The sequence below is a fragment of the Astyanax mexicanus genome, chromosome 25 (genome assembly GCF_023375975.1).
Source record: "Astyanax mexicanus isolate ESR-SI-001 chromosome 25, AstMex3_surface, whole genome shotgun sequence".
NCBI classification, from domain to species: Eukaryota; Metazoa; Chordata; class Actinopteri; order Characiformes; family Acestrorhamphidae; genus Astyanax; species Astyanax mexicanus.
In genome coordinates this window covers 25,656,729-25,671,913 of record NC_064432.1, presented here as the reverse complement: position 1 = coordinate 25,671,913, position 15,185 = coordinate 25,656,729, and the positions used below count along the sequence as shown (strand labels likewise).

At 38.8% G+C, this 15,185-nt stretch overlaps 1 protein-coding gene across 8 annotated transcripts in view; it reads left to right on the top strand.

The window, feature by feature from the left end:
- The window catches only part of slc12a10.1 (solute carrier family 12 member 10, tandem duplicate 1), a 38,878-nt gene that overhangs the window by 3,510 nt on the left and 20,183 nt on the right, over positions 1 to 15,185 (top strand). For all 8 annotated transcript variants that reach the window (XM_049472570.1, XM_049472569.1, XM_049472568.1 and 5 more), the window contains exons 2-20: positions 1,346 to 1,547; positions 3,331 to 3,698; positions 4,091 to 4,225; positions 4,997 to 5,072; positions 5,337 to 5,432; positions 5,521 to 5,660; positions 7,548 to 7,658; positions 7,744 to 7,855; positions 7,945 to 8,075; positions 8,201 to 8,285; positions 8,924 to 9,081; positions 9,778 to 9,885; positions 9,974 to 10,097; positions 10,359 to 10,460; positions 11,587 to 11,742; positions 12,518 to 12,617; positions 13,540 to 13,651; positions 13,745 to 13,879; positions 15,059 to 15,165. In XM_049472570.1, the coding sequence (XP_049328527.1) occupies positions 3,354 to 3,698; positions 4,091 to 4,225; positions 4,997 to 5,072; positions 5,337 to 5,432; positions 5,521 to 5,660; positions 7,548 to 7,658; positions 7,744 to 7,855; positions 7,945 to 8,075; positions 8,201 to 8,285; positions 8,924 to 9,081; positions 9,778 to 9,885; positions 9,974 to 10,097; positions 10,359 to 10,460; positions 11,587 to 11,742; positions 12,518 to 12,617; positions 13,540 to 13,651; positions 13,745 to 13,879; positions 15,059 to 15,165 (2,333 nt within the window). In that variant the 5' untranslated portion in view covers positions 1,346 to 1,547; positions 3,331 to 3,353. The remainder of the gene's footprint in view (positions 1 to 1,345; positions 1,548 to 3,330; positions 3,699 to 4,090; positions 4,226 to 4,996; positions 5,073 to 5,336; positions 5,433 to 5,520; positions 5,661 to 7,547; positions 7,659 to 7,743; positions 7,856 to 7,944; positions 8,076 to 8,200; positions 8,286 to 8,923; positions 9,082 to 9,777; positions 9,886 to 9,973; positions 10,098 to 10,358; positions 10,461 to 11,586; positions 11,743 to 12,517; positions 12,618 to 13,539; positions 13,652 to 13,744; positions 13,880 to 15,058; positions 15,166 to 15,185) is intronic.

The following is a 15,185-nucleotide window of genomic DNA, read 5'->3' as shown; positions in this document are numbered from 1 at the left end:
ATTGTTTACTGATCTGCGGAATCTACCAGTGCAATGTTCAGATTATTGTATAAAAATACAGTATTAAATACTAAATCTGAGAAATGTAAGAAACAGTGAGTCCTGCCAATTTCGTATGGCTATAGTGTAAATGTTATTAAACCTTTTAAACCGTTTAAGTTAATTGTCTGCATTCATTTTTCCCTGGATAGAAAGTACTGTAGTTTGGTGTGAGCGTTTACTGTGGACCTCTACCTCACTCTACCCTCACTCCGTGGCTACCTCACTCTATTGCTACCGCACTCTAGCTCGTCTGTCTCACTGTACCCTACTGTATCTCACTCTGTTTCTCTCTGCCTCTCTCTCTCTAATTCTTCCTCGCTCTACCTCACTGTGCTTTACTCTACCTCAATCTATCTATCTTGATCTACCTCACACTACACTTTTCCTCACTCTACCATAACCTCAAAGTATTGCAAAAAAAAATAATAATATGGTACAATGTTAATTTCTTACAAAACTAGTTATGTACATGGATGGAAAATCTAAATTTTTAATGGACGTCTAATACTTTATGGTTAGTGACTAATGCTAATGCTTCAGCCTTAGTGCTGGAGAAATTCGGCGCGTCAAAGTTTTTTGGTATTCACACAATCATTGCCATTGTTTTAAGATCATTTTTGCTTTGTCTAGGTATGATTTTTTTAAATGTGCACATGCTCAGAGTTTTTTAGCTGTGTTCTAGAGTCTTTTTTCTCAAGGTCACAATGATTTGTGACCTCTGTCCAGTTCTGTGAAATTCATAAACATATATGAATATAAGGAAGTACAACAGTGCCTTTGTGTGCCATTTATAGCGTCACTTTCCTGTGTGTGATTTAATAATTGTCCTGCTTCATTGTTATACATCGTTATGAGGTTAATGATTGAATGTTAGGGTTGACCCAGAAACTGACAGAAAGATGATGTTGGAGGGCATGTCTACAGAAAATAAATAATAAGGAAATTAATGAGACAAGTGGACACAAATGACAACTTAAATATACCTCTTTAGCTCACGCCACGCCTAGATTTAGCCTGGGTGTTAGCCAATCAATAGGTTCATGTTTATCTTATTCTAATGACAGTACTTCTCTACAGGGACCATGACAACTGTGGAGAAGTTGTGTCGTTCCTCCAATCCACCAATCAAGGGCTTCACACTGGTTTTTAGATCAGGCAAAAGGCTGAGAAGGATGTGATTTACAGTGGATTGGATTTTTAAATGGATTCTACTGTATTTTATACCATCAGAAGTAGAAACGATTTAGAAAGGAATGAGGAAAAGAAAAGATAGATATATCGACTGTATCATCTTCTTTTGCAGTGAACAGGTGGACTGAGCAGTGCTGGAGCATCCACGCCCACGTGTACGATAGGAGGAGGGGTTAAGTTATGGTATATATGAAGAAACTTGTGAAGATAAGCTACAGAAGACCCGTTTTCAGAACTTGTGTGGAATCATTTTGGAGCTGCAGAATATTTCAATAGATTTCAGAAGAGGAGAGCAAGATTCTGGACAGTTGAAGGTATGTAAGATTTAATAATTTATTGAGTCAGTTGCTGATTTTTTTGCACAGTTTTCCTCAAATTAAGGATGTTAAGAAAGAGTTTAACTGTCTTTACTGTCTAGGAAAGGCTTTCTCCTTGAGCATTGCTTTGTGAGCTTTGATTGCATTCATCAACAAAGCAACGGTAGGAAGGTTAGAATGCTTAGATGATCACCACCTAACCCTATACACAACTTTCCAACTCATAATAACTCATAATCCCAAAAGAATTAGAAAGAAAACCATAATTCTAAAGAACACACTGCTTTTGGGGACCAGTGCTCAACAGCTCAATACTGGTGGGCTTTAGACCTCTTAATTAAAGGGGAATTTTTTGGCTTCTAAACTACATTTTAGGGTTTTATGTGTTCCATAAAAAGTATATCTCAAATATAACAATGCAAATAAACAAAAATGAATTTGAATTCAACAAATAAAAATAAATACTTTAAATATCTTTACTTTTGTAAGCTTTCTCTATTGACTTCTTTTTTCGCACTCTTTGAGAAAAGTCCATTCTAAATTTGACAGACGCTTATTCAAACGTCATCACTTATCAATTTCAAGCCCCTGTGCAAATGGACCACAGGGCTGAATGGAGGGTCTTATCAGCTAAGGAAAATAAATGTACTAATGGATCTCGCCTGGGCTGCTGTCGCGCCAATGAAAGATGCATTTGCACCTTGACACATCATGGTGATAATGCAAGCACACAGGAAAGTTTGTGAAGGGTGGCTGGTGAGGATGTGATGCAACTGTTACAAAATTCAACCCCATTTGGAGGCCAGGGGTCTTGGTGGGTCTCAAAATACAGTGTAAACCAGCGCTTAATTTAAAAATAACTACATTTCTCCACCTTTTTTCTGTCAAATGTTCTGTATAACCTGTAGAAACTTCTATACAAGTGGCAGGTTGTCGATAACAAGGTTGTGGGGTTAATACCCAGTTTTTCTAAGATACCACTGTTGAGCATAAATAAGAATACCAGTGTCAAAGGATTTGGTTATTGCTCAAATTAAAGGGTTGTGGGTTCGATACCCAGGTTTAGCAGGCTGCCACTGTGGGGCCTTTTAGCAAGGCCTTTAACTTAGACTATTTTTCAATATTAGTTCCTTTACCCTCAATTGATATCCAAGGTTACCAATAGGGCTGCAACAATTAGTCGATATGATTGACAATTTGTTGTCAATTTGTTGACTTGCCCTTGAGCAAGACGCCTAACCCTCACTGCTACCTGGATGAGAAAGAAATGGTGGTCAGCTGCTCCTGGTGTTTTGACTGCACAAATGGCAAAAAGCGAAATGGTGAATATGGTTGTTTCTTTGTTGCACTGTCCAGAGAGGATTTTCTACTAGAGAATTGCCGAGGTTTGCTTGCATTCATTGACTAAATCAATTTTAGGAAGGTCAGGATGTTGAATGATCAACAAACCAACTCACGATACCAAAAGTATTGGAATGAGTACAACTTTTAAACTACATTTAATGCTTGTACATGTTAAAAAAATAGAGAATCTCAAATATATCACAGTGCCATTCATGTTATTACCAAACAAAACCAAACATATAGGTTGGAATTCAAGAGATATATTTAATTTTGTCACCTGTCCCACTTTTCTACATCCAGTTTAGATTTGACAGACACTTACTCAAATGTCATCAATAGTACCCTGTATAAATAAACCACAGGGATAAAAGGAGTTCAAAAGGATTGTTGTTTCTATGTTCCTGCTGTTCTAAATCTAAAACCCTCTCCCTTAAAGATTCCAGGTGGTCAGCCGCACCAATGGGCCACCGCTTCTCCAGGCGCAGGCAGTCTGATCTGGACACTTTGCCTCAAGGCCGATTTTCCTTCAGCGAAGAGGCGCCTCCACGGTACTACCTCGGCCAAGGAGACCAGGACACCGTCAGAAATGTTCAGCCGAGCAGCAGCAGTAGTGAGGTCAGCATCGGTATGGAGACCCCAGGACAGCAGCCGGACCGTCGGGTTACGAGGCAGGAGGGCCGGAGGCCGTCTATCTACAGCACCATGGATGCAGTGCCTAACCTGGAGTTCTACGCCAACGCTACGGCTACAGGCCGGCTGAGACGTAGCAGACCATCGCTGGAGACGCTACGCAAGGTTTTTGAGGTACCCTTGTGTTTCAGACAATGCCTTTATTCTATTCTCTTTTATTTTACTATTTTTTTCTTAATCATGATACATTTAGTACATGCCTTTTGCGGGTTTTGAATATAAATATCATAAACTCAGTTTTGCCAATCTAACACTGATTCTTTTATTTACACTGAAAAACCCATTAATAAAAGCTTAAGAAAATCTTTTTTCTTAAATTATTAAAATTTAAGGCATTAAAAATGCTTTAAATATATTGTTGTCATTAAAATATTTAGCAAGCAATAATTATCCTTTAAAAAATGCAGGCTAGTAGAATGTGGATGGTGATCAGCTGTTCCAATACTTTGCCATATTATCCATACCTATGCCATCAGTGGTAACATATATCTGGTTGTGTGTTTCAGGATGGGGAGTCGAGCAGCAATATGGGAGACTCAGGAACAGGAAGCCTATCAGCAATTCATGAGCAGAACGAAGAGAACAGTGCAGGGGGGAAGGTCAAACAACCTGTGCGCTTTGGCTGGATCACAGGAGTTATGGTAAGAGTGAAGTACCTGTATAAAGTTGGGGCCATTCTTTTTAAATGTCTTTTGTGTGGTTTTAGGTTCCAAAAGTATCAGGGCTCCATACTAACTTTTTTTAAAACCATCCCATCTTTTTGTCAGACTGAAAATAGTTCGTCCCAATTTTTGTAGCATTACTGTTGTATTTATTTGTGTATTTTTATAGTACCATAATGTTATCTGATTTTAATAAATAGCCATTTTTATACACTCACACTCGCTCACAGCTGCTCTAAAGTGGGACAAAAATAAAGAGTAGAGAGTAAAGTAACGTTTCCTAATCTTTCCATTAATGCATCCAGACTAGTACACCAGTTTAAGTTACATTAACCTGGTTTACCAGTTGTATTTTTTCTGTTTGTCTGCTTGCTTTGCCACTTTTGAAGTTCCACAGTTGACTGCCATGGCTATCCACCAACCACAATTATCTCCTTTAGGGCCTTTCCCCACTAGTGCCATGTGTTACCAACAAGCTGATTGCCTCATTGTTGAAAGGCAAATGTGTATCTGTAAACTGACTATATGCTAACCAAAAGGAAAACTCAAAAACTGCATATAACTCAAATTCTCTGCCCCGAAAGTATTTCAAAATAGCTTTAATCCCGTCTAGTATGTTATTTTTATCATCTTCGGAACGGTGTTAATCTGGAGCATTGACAATACTTTTCAAGATCCAAGAGTTTATGGTCATTATGTTGATCACACATTAATTGTGTGCACCTGGTTCATAATAGCTGGTGATTGCAGGTTCGCTGTATGCTGAATATCTGGGGAGTGATTCTGTTCCTGCGATTGTCCTGGATTACATCTCAGGCAGGAATCAGTGAGTTAAACTTTTATGAATCTACTATTATACTGTTATAACTTTCTGCACTTAAGATCAGTAGTCAGATTTCCTGTAGACACACTTTAGCTCCAACTATGGGATGGACTATGTACTAATATTCTGACCTGTGTTTCCAATAAACTGAATTTGGGTTGGAGGTCAAATAATGCAGAAAGGAATGTTTTAGGCCATTGTTGTAAATGAAAGAAGAACCATTTCTACAGTATCTCTTCATTTGTCCACATTCCCTCTCTTCTCTAGTTCTCACCTGGGTTATCATCTTCATGTCTGTCCTGGTAACCTCCGTTACTTGTTTATCAGTATCGGCCATTTCCACCAATGGGAAGGTCTCATCGGGTAAGTGAACAAACTAATTCTAAACCTTACTTAAGTTACCCTCCTTCAATTCTTCCTGATTTTGATTGCGTTCATTGTTGTCCATTAGGTGGAGCTTACTTTATGATCTCACGAACATTGGGCCCTGAAATGGGGGGTCCCATTGGTGTGGTGTTCTCCTTTGCCAATGCTCTGGGATGTGCCCTCAACACTGTGGGATTTGCGGAAACTGTCCGAGACCTGCTCATTGTAAGAGACAGTATATAAATTTATTTATTTATTCTCTACCAATTTAGCTAGGCCAATTGTCACACCCATTCAGCTGCTACTCAGCTGTATATCCCCGATGCAGCATTGCCAAGTAGCATCACAGTGCTAATGCTCGGAGAAAATCGCAGCGGCTTGGTTCCGATACATCAGCTCAAAGACGCAGCCTTGTGCTGATCCACATCACCCTAGTAGTAATGAGGGAAAAGAGCGCCATCTACTGTACCCACTCAGAGAGAGCAAGGCCAATTGTGCTTTCTCAGGGCTCCGGCAGCTGATGGCAAGCTGCATGACCGGGATTCAAAACAGCTATTCATCTCCCAATCATAGTGGCAGCGTGTTAGACGCGTTGGACCACTCTGCACCTGTATAAAAAGATGCATTATATTAAATGTCTATAATAACTTCCTAATAGCCATGTTCTCTTTTACAAATTTATGAAAAGCCGAAATGGTTGTGTACCTTAGTGCTCTCAAACAAAATGTTGTTAAAATATAAAATATATTTATATGTGTGAATATAGGGTTGCAACGGTATGAGATTTTCACGGTATGATAACCGTCTCAGAAAATACCGCGGTATCACGGTTATCACGGTATCACAGTTTGTTACATATATTATTAAACTGACCAATAAAGAAATTACAACAAAGGTTTTTTTGTTCAATTAACAATTTATTGTAGAAACCTGGAACAATAATAATTTAATGTCTCCTTAAAAAAAATAAGCTGTACACCATCAGGTGAAGGAAATTAGTTTTTTCCACTACTCTTAAGGGCATTAAGAGTGTATATAAAAAAAATATATATACACATATATATATATATATATATATATATATATATATATATATATATATATATATATGTATATATATATATATAAAAATATAAAGATCCTGTATTTAAAATATTCAGTACAATTATTTAAGTTTAAATTATTTAATATCTGATAAACTGAGCCTGGGTCAGTGTCTGATCAACAACTGTTGTAAACGTCCGTTTTACTGCCAAGTTGGTAAATAACCAGATACTGTAGAAAGAGGGGATTTATTTCTGACATGATCCTCACAATAGAGATTTCTATTTTAAGGCTTTCACACCGAGTCTTAACCGAGTTTTAACATATGAAAAACAGGCACGTCAGAATTAGAAAATGAACGCATGTAAATGAATGGCGTCTTTCACATCCAGTCCGGCCAGGACCTATGCACGGACACGTGAATCCATCGTAGCACGCACTTCACGCCTGTACCTGCGTGCCCAAATTTCGGATAACTCAGCGCTTTTGCGGGCGCTTCCCACATGGGTTGTGCACGACTACAAAGAGGTTTTATTTAGGTTCAGATTAAAATTATAAACTAAACACATACTTTACGCTGCACAGTGGGGTGGTGTTCTCGGAGATGGGAGAACAGGTTTGACGTATGTCCACCTTTAGCTGTGACTTTACGTCCACATTGATTACAAATCAGATAACCATCCTCGGGTGCGTTCGGCGGGTATCCGATATAGTCCCACACTGCTGATTTTAGTTTAGCCTTTTTTAAGGCAGACGGAGATAATGTTTAGTCTGATGCACTTTCTGCTGTTCTCACCGCTGTGTGCTGAGCAGCTGAAGCGGAGCAGAGTTGCGCATGCGCGGGTGAGTTTCTCCGCTGGCTTGCGTTTTACCGGTAATAAGCAAACACACACGGTATGATAACCGTGCATTTTAATACCATGGTATACCGTGAAACCGGTTACCGCTGCAACCCTATGTGAATATAATGGTGATATCTTTTAGGGCATTGGTTGAAGCGCTTCTATATTATCTTATGGCTAGTCAGACAGGATGCCTTATTAATCCCTGTTCCTTTTTATGAAACAGGAATATAATTCTGTCATGGTGGATTCAATCAACGACGTGCGCATTATTGGTACCATCACGGTCACTTCTCTTCTGCTCATCTCATTGGCTGGAATGGAATGGGAGTCGAAGGTAAATGCTTCACGTTAAACCAACTTTTTTATCGGCTATAACTTTCAGATTTGAGGTGTTACACGGGTCTCCTTCTCTTTTCCAGACCCAGATACTCTTCTTTCTTGTGCTCATGGTCACTTTCGCAAACTATTTTGTGGGCACTGTTATTCCGGCCACTCCAGAGGAACAGGCTATGGGTTTCTTCAACTACCGAGGTATCAGCCAAGATTTTAGAAAGAAATTTCACAATTTGTGTAAAGTGAAAGTTCCACTTGTTTCTTAACTGAGATGATCTCCTTTTCAGCTGATATTTTTGTGGAGAATCTGTTTCCTGACTGGAGAGGGGCAGAAGGGAATTTCTTCCAGATGTTTGCCATCTTTTTCCCCTCTGCTATTGGCATCCTGGCAGGTGCCAACATCTCAGGAGATCTGAGGGTAAGGCTACATTTGCTCTTTTTAGCAATATGCTGAACGCCCTAGAGCAGCTCCCAGATATGTAGTACTAAAAGCATGTTTATATATATATTTTTGTTATATATGTATTTTGTGTGTTTTGACAGGATCCAGAGACTGCTATTCCAAAAGGAACACTTATGGCCATCTTTGGAACAACCATGAGCTATTTATTAATTTCTGTAACTGCAGGTGGGTTTCTATGTTTTCACATTAGCACTATTTAGTCGAGCTAAAATGGACTCACCCTTGAGAGCCTGCCAAGAGGAGGTGATCTTGTTCGTTGAGCAGCTCAATATGATTTGAGCTAAATAGCTGTTCTGTTGCAGTTAAACCTGATTTAATAATGCAGTCTCTGCTGCTTCTCCAAGATAAATTGCACTAAAATACACACTAGTCTGGTACACAGAACCTTTTTACTTTCTTGCTCGAGAAAATAACGAATACGCAGAGAAAACATACTCAAATGGTTTGTTTGGACACATTTTGTTGCACTTGATGTTTTCCTTGCATTAAAAACCGAACCAAACTAATGCTGTCTGTACACTACACAACTTCAAAAAGAGTCTAAAACGACCTTGAATAGACTTAAGTCTGACACACATCTAAAGATTACAGACTAAGATTTAGCAAAGACTAGGGATCACTATTTGCAACACTGCAATATTTTTAGTAGAATATATTTTGTTTTTAATTCTGCCTATAAGCAGAGTTATAAGGGGGTGAATGCTCCAAGTTAACATTCAAGTCTTAAACTGATTCAGACCAAGGAAACCACCTATGAATTGTGAAAACATCCTTAGCTTCTTTTTTTTTATTTCCTCTCTCAGGAGCGTGTGTGTTAAGAGATGCCTCTGGGAACCTGAACGACAGTTTGCCGTTGAACTACTCCGGCCCTTGTGACGATGTAGCGTGCAAGCTAGGTTGGAACTTCACTAAGTGTGAGCAGAGCCAAACTTGCCCTTTTGGAATGTCCAACAGCTTTCAGGTAAGACCTTCAGTCAGCTACATTTATTGTCTTCTATTATCATGTACATTGATGAGCCAAATCAATATGACCACGTGTGAAGCTCCAGGATAAGTGCTATATTATAACATAACCCTATACATAACCCCATACTAATGTTAGCAGCAATTACATACCATATTAACGTTAGCTGCGAGCTAGCTAACATACTAACGTTAGCAGCAAGCTAGCTACATTACCGAGGAGAGAACTACGGTTTGGGAGGAGCTAACTAACATTAGCGGCAAGCTAACTAACATTACTGGGGAGAGAACTAAGGTTAGCAGCTAGCTAACATACTAACGTTAGCAGCAACTAGGTAACATACTAACCTTAGCGGCAAATCAGCTAACATACTAACGTTAGCGGTGAGTTAGCTAAAACACTAACATTAGCGGCAAGCTTGCTAACTTACTAACATTAGCATGGAGCTAGCTTACATGCTAACGTTAGCATGGAGCTAGCTAACATACTAACATTATCGGCTAGTTGGCTACGTTACCAGGGAGAGAACTAAAACATTATGAGAACTAAAAAATTATGACTACATTTTTAGGTCTTAAAAAGGTCTTAAAAAGCATTTAATTTGATATTTAAAATGGTGCAAGAACCCTGAAATGATATCAGGATACAATAGCTATATTTTCTTAAACCCTAACTGTGTGTTTGTAATTTTAGGTGCTCAGTTTGGTCTCAGCTTTCGGTCCTCTCATCACTGCCGGCGTTTTTGCAGCCAGTTTGTCTTCAGCCCTTGCTTTCCTAGTCTCTGCACCCAAAGTCTTCCAGGTAAAAAGCTTTACAGCCACTTGTTTTCAGAACTGAGTAAGAAAATGAGATTTTACTCACAGATCTTTACATCTATCTGCTCTTTTAGTGTCTCTGCAAGGACAACATATACCCCTACATAGGCTTCTTTGGTAAGGGTTATGGGAAAAACAATGAGCCCCTGCGTGCCTACATCCTCTGTTACCTCATTGCTCTGGCCTTCATTCTGATTGGTGAGTTTTTTTAGTTTGAATGTTTTTCACCTTTCAAAAGTATTACAGAGGTCACAGTCTTTGATGTGTACATCTGTATCAGCAATAGATGCAGTTTTAAAAAGCTAAATGCAGCATTTTATTAAAAGTAGTGTCCACAAACATTTGGACGTATGGAGCTCTGAAAAGCTAGCATGTCTTTATCAATTATATCTCACTGTTTAATAGTTCCTTTTGCATATTTCCTTAGTTTTATATACTGTATATCTTTGTTTTTTCCAGCCCAGCTGAACGTGATCGCTCCTCTGATCTCTAACTTCTTTCTGTGCTCCTACGCTCTCATCAACTTCAGCTGCTTCCACGCCTCCATCACCAACTCTCCGGGTGAGTATCTGCTTCTAATTCTCTGCTAAAAACACCCTGAAAAAGATGTCACGATGCTCATTGCTATCTTACACCCCACCAACAGTCTATTTTCACGCCTTCCTCCTGCATCGTTTAAATAGCAACAGTGCTTCTGAATATACCCACTGGTCAAAAGTTTAGAACACCCTGTTTTTTAGTAGTCCAGTAGCAGCAGTGCTGTATTTATTTTTTATTTTATATTTATCTTTATTATCAATTACTTTATTACTGCAGTTCTAACTCTAATGCTTTTACAAATATCATCTGCCCCTCTCTATGGAAGAGCGTAAGAGTATAGGAATACATGTGCTGTGTGTAAGTGTGTAAATGCTGCAGCTCAGTTTATTTCCATTGCTATAGACCAGATGTAAGATGTTAACTAATTAAATACTTTTTTAAAAATATATTAAAAATGGGGTGGGCAATAAGTTTCAAGCCGTGCAAGCTGTACTTTTCTCGTCGTTATGATAGCAAAGACTAAATCAAGCTGCATGGTGCAGAGTTGGCTGCGTGCCTATAGATCATTAAAATAGAGCCCTAGATGACATTTTACCTAGAATGTTAAGCAGTAATGTCTGCTCCTCAGTTTGAACACCCCAAGATTGACTGGGATTCGGCGGACCTGTATCAAGAGTTTGAACGGTTCCGTAGTCATGTTACTTTGGTTTTTGATGGACCCCTGTCGGAGCTCACGGCTAAGCAGCGAGCAGGCTGGCTAGGCACGTGGATAGGCGAACAAGGCAGAGAAATATACAAGACGCTCGAGTGGGGTGACGGAGAAAAAGAAGACCCTTTTAAGGTACTGGATAAGTTTTCAGGCCAAGAAAAAACAAGAGAATAGCCAGACATCGCTTTAAACAAGTGAGAGTTTTGAGTTTTGGTGCAGAGTTGGCTGCGTGCCTATAGATCATTAAAATAAAGCCCTAGATGACATTTTACCTGGATTTTAAAGTACTTTGACCATCAAAGACCAGCTTAGACCATCCAACCAAACCAACTACAAGCGGAAACTGGTCTTATAATTTTTTTTTGTAGTCAAGTTGAATGAATAAACTGAAAGATTAAAGTTTTGCTTCATTGTACCTGTTCTGCTGTATCTCTGTAGGATGGAGGCCGTCCTTTAAATACTACAGTAAATGGACAGCTCTGTTTGGCTCAGTCATTTCTGTGGTGCTGATGTTCCTCCTCACATGGTGGGCGGCTCTCATTACATTCGGAATTATCATCTTTCTTTTCGGCTACGTAACGTACAAAAAACCTGGTAAGAAGCTCATATCGCGTTCCAGAAGAAAAACTAGCTTCTAAAATGATGTTTTTCCTAATTTTTATGCCAGAATTTTAGTGTTACATCTGTTTTGTGTTTCACAAAAGTACCTCATAACATAAAAGATAATTCTTACCTCAGCCACTGATGTAGAGTCTAATAAATACAGATTTTATATTTGTCTTTTTAGCACTAACATTAACTATGAAATACCCCTTAAATAGTTGTAGTTTTGCAGAATCTCCTCCCACATCAATGTTCATCATTAGATAATGCCTTTTTTATTTTTTAACCATTTTACACTAATTTGTTGCCAATTTAGAAGGTAAATAGGAATGTTTACAACATGTTTAGTGATGGTTAAAATGTCCAATTAACCCTTTAAACTCTAAGCATCAAATAATTGCCATAAAATCCTTTTCTTAAAAAAGAAACTTTTACTATGTAGCCCATTGTGTTTAATACATGCTTAAGTGTTATTTATACTTAACTTAAACATTTAGAATTGTTTTTAATTCATTTTAATTTTAGAAATCTATATGTATTTTTCTAGATAACACACAAACAGAGAAAGCAAGAACAAAATGTAGTTGCTTTAAAATTCTTATTTAAATAATTACTGTTTATTTAATTTATTGTGCATTTTATTTTATTATAACTATTTTTATTGAGATTACATACAATTTAATGCGTATGAAATATGATACAGTTGACTTTTATACAATTTATACCAACATTAAGGCATCATAACAGTCTCATACATTCTTTTTAGAGGTGAACTGGGGCTCGTCGGTCCAGGCCGGTACCTACAACATGGCTCTGTCCTATTCCGTCTCTCTTGCCGGTGTAGAAGACCATGTTAAGAACTTCAGGTAAAGCAAAATCTATTGAAAGTACTGAGACTGGAGCAGCATTAGCTTTGCCGGAACACCAAGTCACAACCAAGCTCATCCGAATGGACAGTACATCACCAAGCGTGGCAGAGTTGTGAAGCCACCAGAGAGATTAAATTTGTGATTTCTCAAAGACTTTGAAATAGTCAGGGAGAGGTGTGGTAAAGACACCTTGAGGAAGTGAAGTGCTAGCAACCTCTCCTTCCAAGTTAGTCAAACTTTAATTAAAAATCTTTTGTTTGTTAAAATAAAAGAAACAATTATTTTGTTACATGCAAACAGTCAGATGTATGCCTTGGTTGTTGTACAAACTTTAGCCAGCAGGGTTGTTACTGTTAGTTACTCACAACAGTTAAATATTTGATTATCCAGATGTTTTCTGAAGCTGAAGAAGGGAGATGTAATGTATGGATGTGTTCTGAAACGCGTTCTGTTAGTTGTCCATTCTAGGCTTCCGTAGAAACGCCAGTACCATGCTTTATTCCCATTGGAACCTGCGAGCCTCAATAAACATACAGCTCCTGCAACTCTGTCTGCATAGTCCATTATATTACACTATCGGCCTGTAGCCTGCTGCTAACCAAACTGATGGCGGTTAGTGGCTAATGCCAATGCTCCAGCATTAGTGCTGTAGAAATTTGGAAATTTAAGCTTACTATAAATAAAGGGATGTACTTTACTCACCCAAATAAACAGTTTTCAGAAGAGAAATCTGTGTAGATTAACATCCAGCAGTCGTTTAACTTTAAAAGATAAGTGCACCTTATAAACCAGTGTGCCTTATAGTGCGAAAAATACTGTAGTTAAATCCAGGTGGTGAACTTTGTTGGCCAGGCAGTATATCTACTGTATATCACCCATACTGTTTGATTGGCTCCATTGACCCGTCTTGTATTTTCAGGCCACAGTGTCTGGTTCTGACCGGTCCTCCTAATTTGCGTCCGGCTCTGGTGGACTTTGTGGGCTCCTTCACGAAGAACGTCAGTCTGATGATCTGTGGAGACATTCTCATGGTGAGTCGACCTGTCCTAAAACCTACCTGTCCTGAAACCTACCTGACCTGAAAGTGGCTAAAACAGACGCCAAACTTCTCCTGTCTCTCTCAGGACGATGACGAGTCCGGCATTTCCCAACGTAACACAGATAAACTAGTGAAGTGGCTGAACTGCAGGAAGGTGCGCTCCTTCTACACTCCCTTTAAAGGAGACAACCTGCGAGAGGGAGCTCGGCATCTCATGCAGGTAACCTGTAATCTTATCTTTACGCTTGAAAATAAAGGTGCTTCTAAGGTTTCTTAGAGCGATACCATAGATTCTTTACCATTTAATTTACCATTCATTTTTAATTGTATAGTTTCTTATTTACCGTATTTTTCGCACTATACTGTGCACTTAAAATCCTTTAATTTTCATCAGTGCGCCTTTTAATATACTGTATCTTTTGTATTAACTTTACCAGTCAGGTTGTAAGGAGCATTAAAGCCCAAATTGCAATATTTTTCAGAAGTTTCAGTTTAGTTATCCAGCACCAGGGCTGGAGTAGCATTAGCATTAACTTCTTACCGCTATTTCCCTGTTCAGAGGTGAGTATTATCGGCCTGTATTCTGCTTCTAACCCTGGCTAGCACTGCTGGAGCATCATTAGCACTACCCGCTAACCACACTCGCTACTTCCCCGTTCAGAGGGGAGTATTATCGGCCTGTAGCCTGCTGCTAACCCCGACTAGCACTGCTGGAGCGGTTAGCCGCTAATGTTAATGCTCCAGCCTTAGTGCTGGAGAAAACCAGGAATCTAAGCTTACTGTAAATAAATGGAAGCGCTTTACTCACCCCAATAAACAGTTTTCAGGAGAGAAATCTGTGTAGATTAACATCCAGCACTTTGAATTTAAAAGAAAGTCTTTTTTTAAGTCTGTTTTGTTTCCTTATAGTGTCTCTTAAAATGCGTTTTATAATCCGGTGCACTTTATGTATGAAAATAGACCAGAAAATAGATATTCAATGATAAAACGCCTTATAATATGGTATGCCTTATAGTGCAAAACTATGCAGTATTTCTAAGTATTTCTGCTCTTGAATTTAATCAAAAGTTACCTTGGAAACAGCCCCACCTGTATCAGTTGTGCGGGTATTTAACATTCCTCGAATCACATTAGGGCTGCAATGATTAGTCATCATAATAGACAAGGTCGACTATAAAAAAATGTAATTAATGTGTGATGGAGTGGACTACACACTACAATGGGCTCACACTCTCGATTCGCTTTCTGTGTCCCCAACAAACAAACAAACAAACAAACAATAAGCACACGAGATAAGGGACAAGACAACAGCCATACTCTCTGTACATCAGCTCATTATACATTTAAACATATTCTCTGTGTTTATAATAATATGCTTCTCTACTTTTTCCCTTTAAAGGCCTCTGGTCTGGGAAAAATGAAGCCCAATACTCTGGTCCTGGGATTCAAGACGAACTGGAAAGAGTGCCCCCCAGGCAGTGTGGAGGACTATGTGAACACAGTGTAGTAAGTAGTAGGGGTGTGCC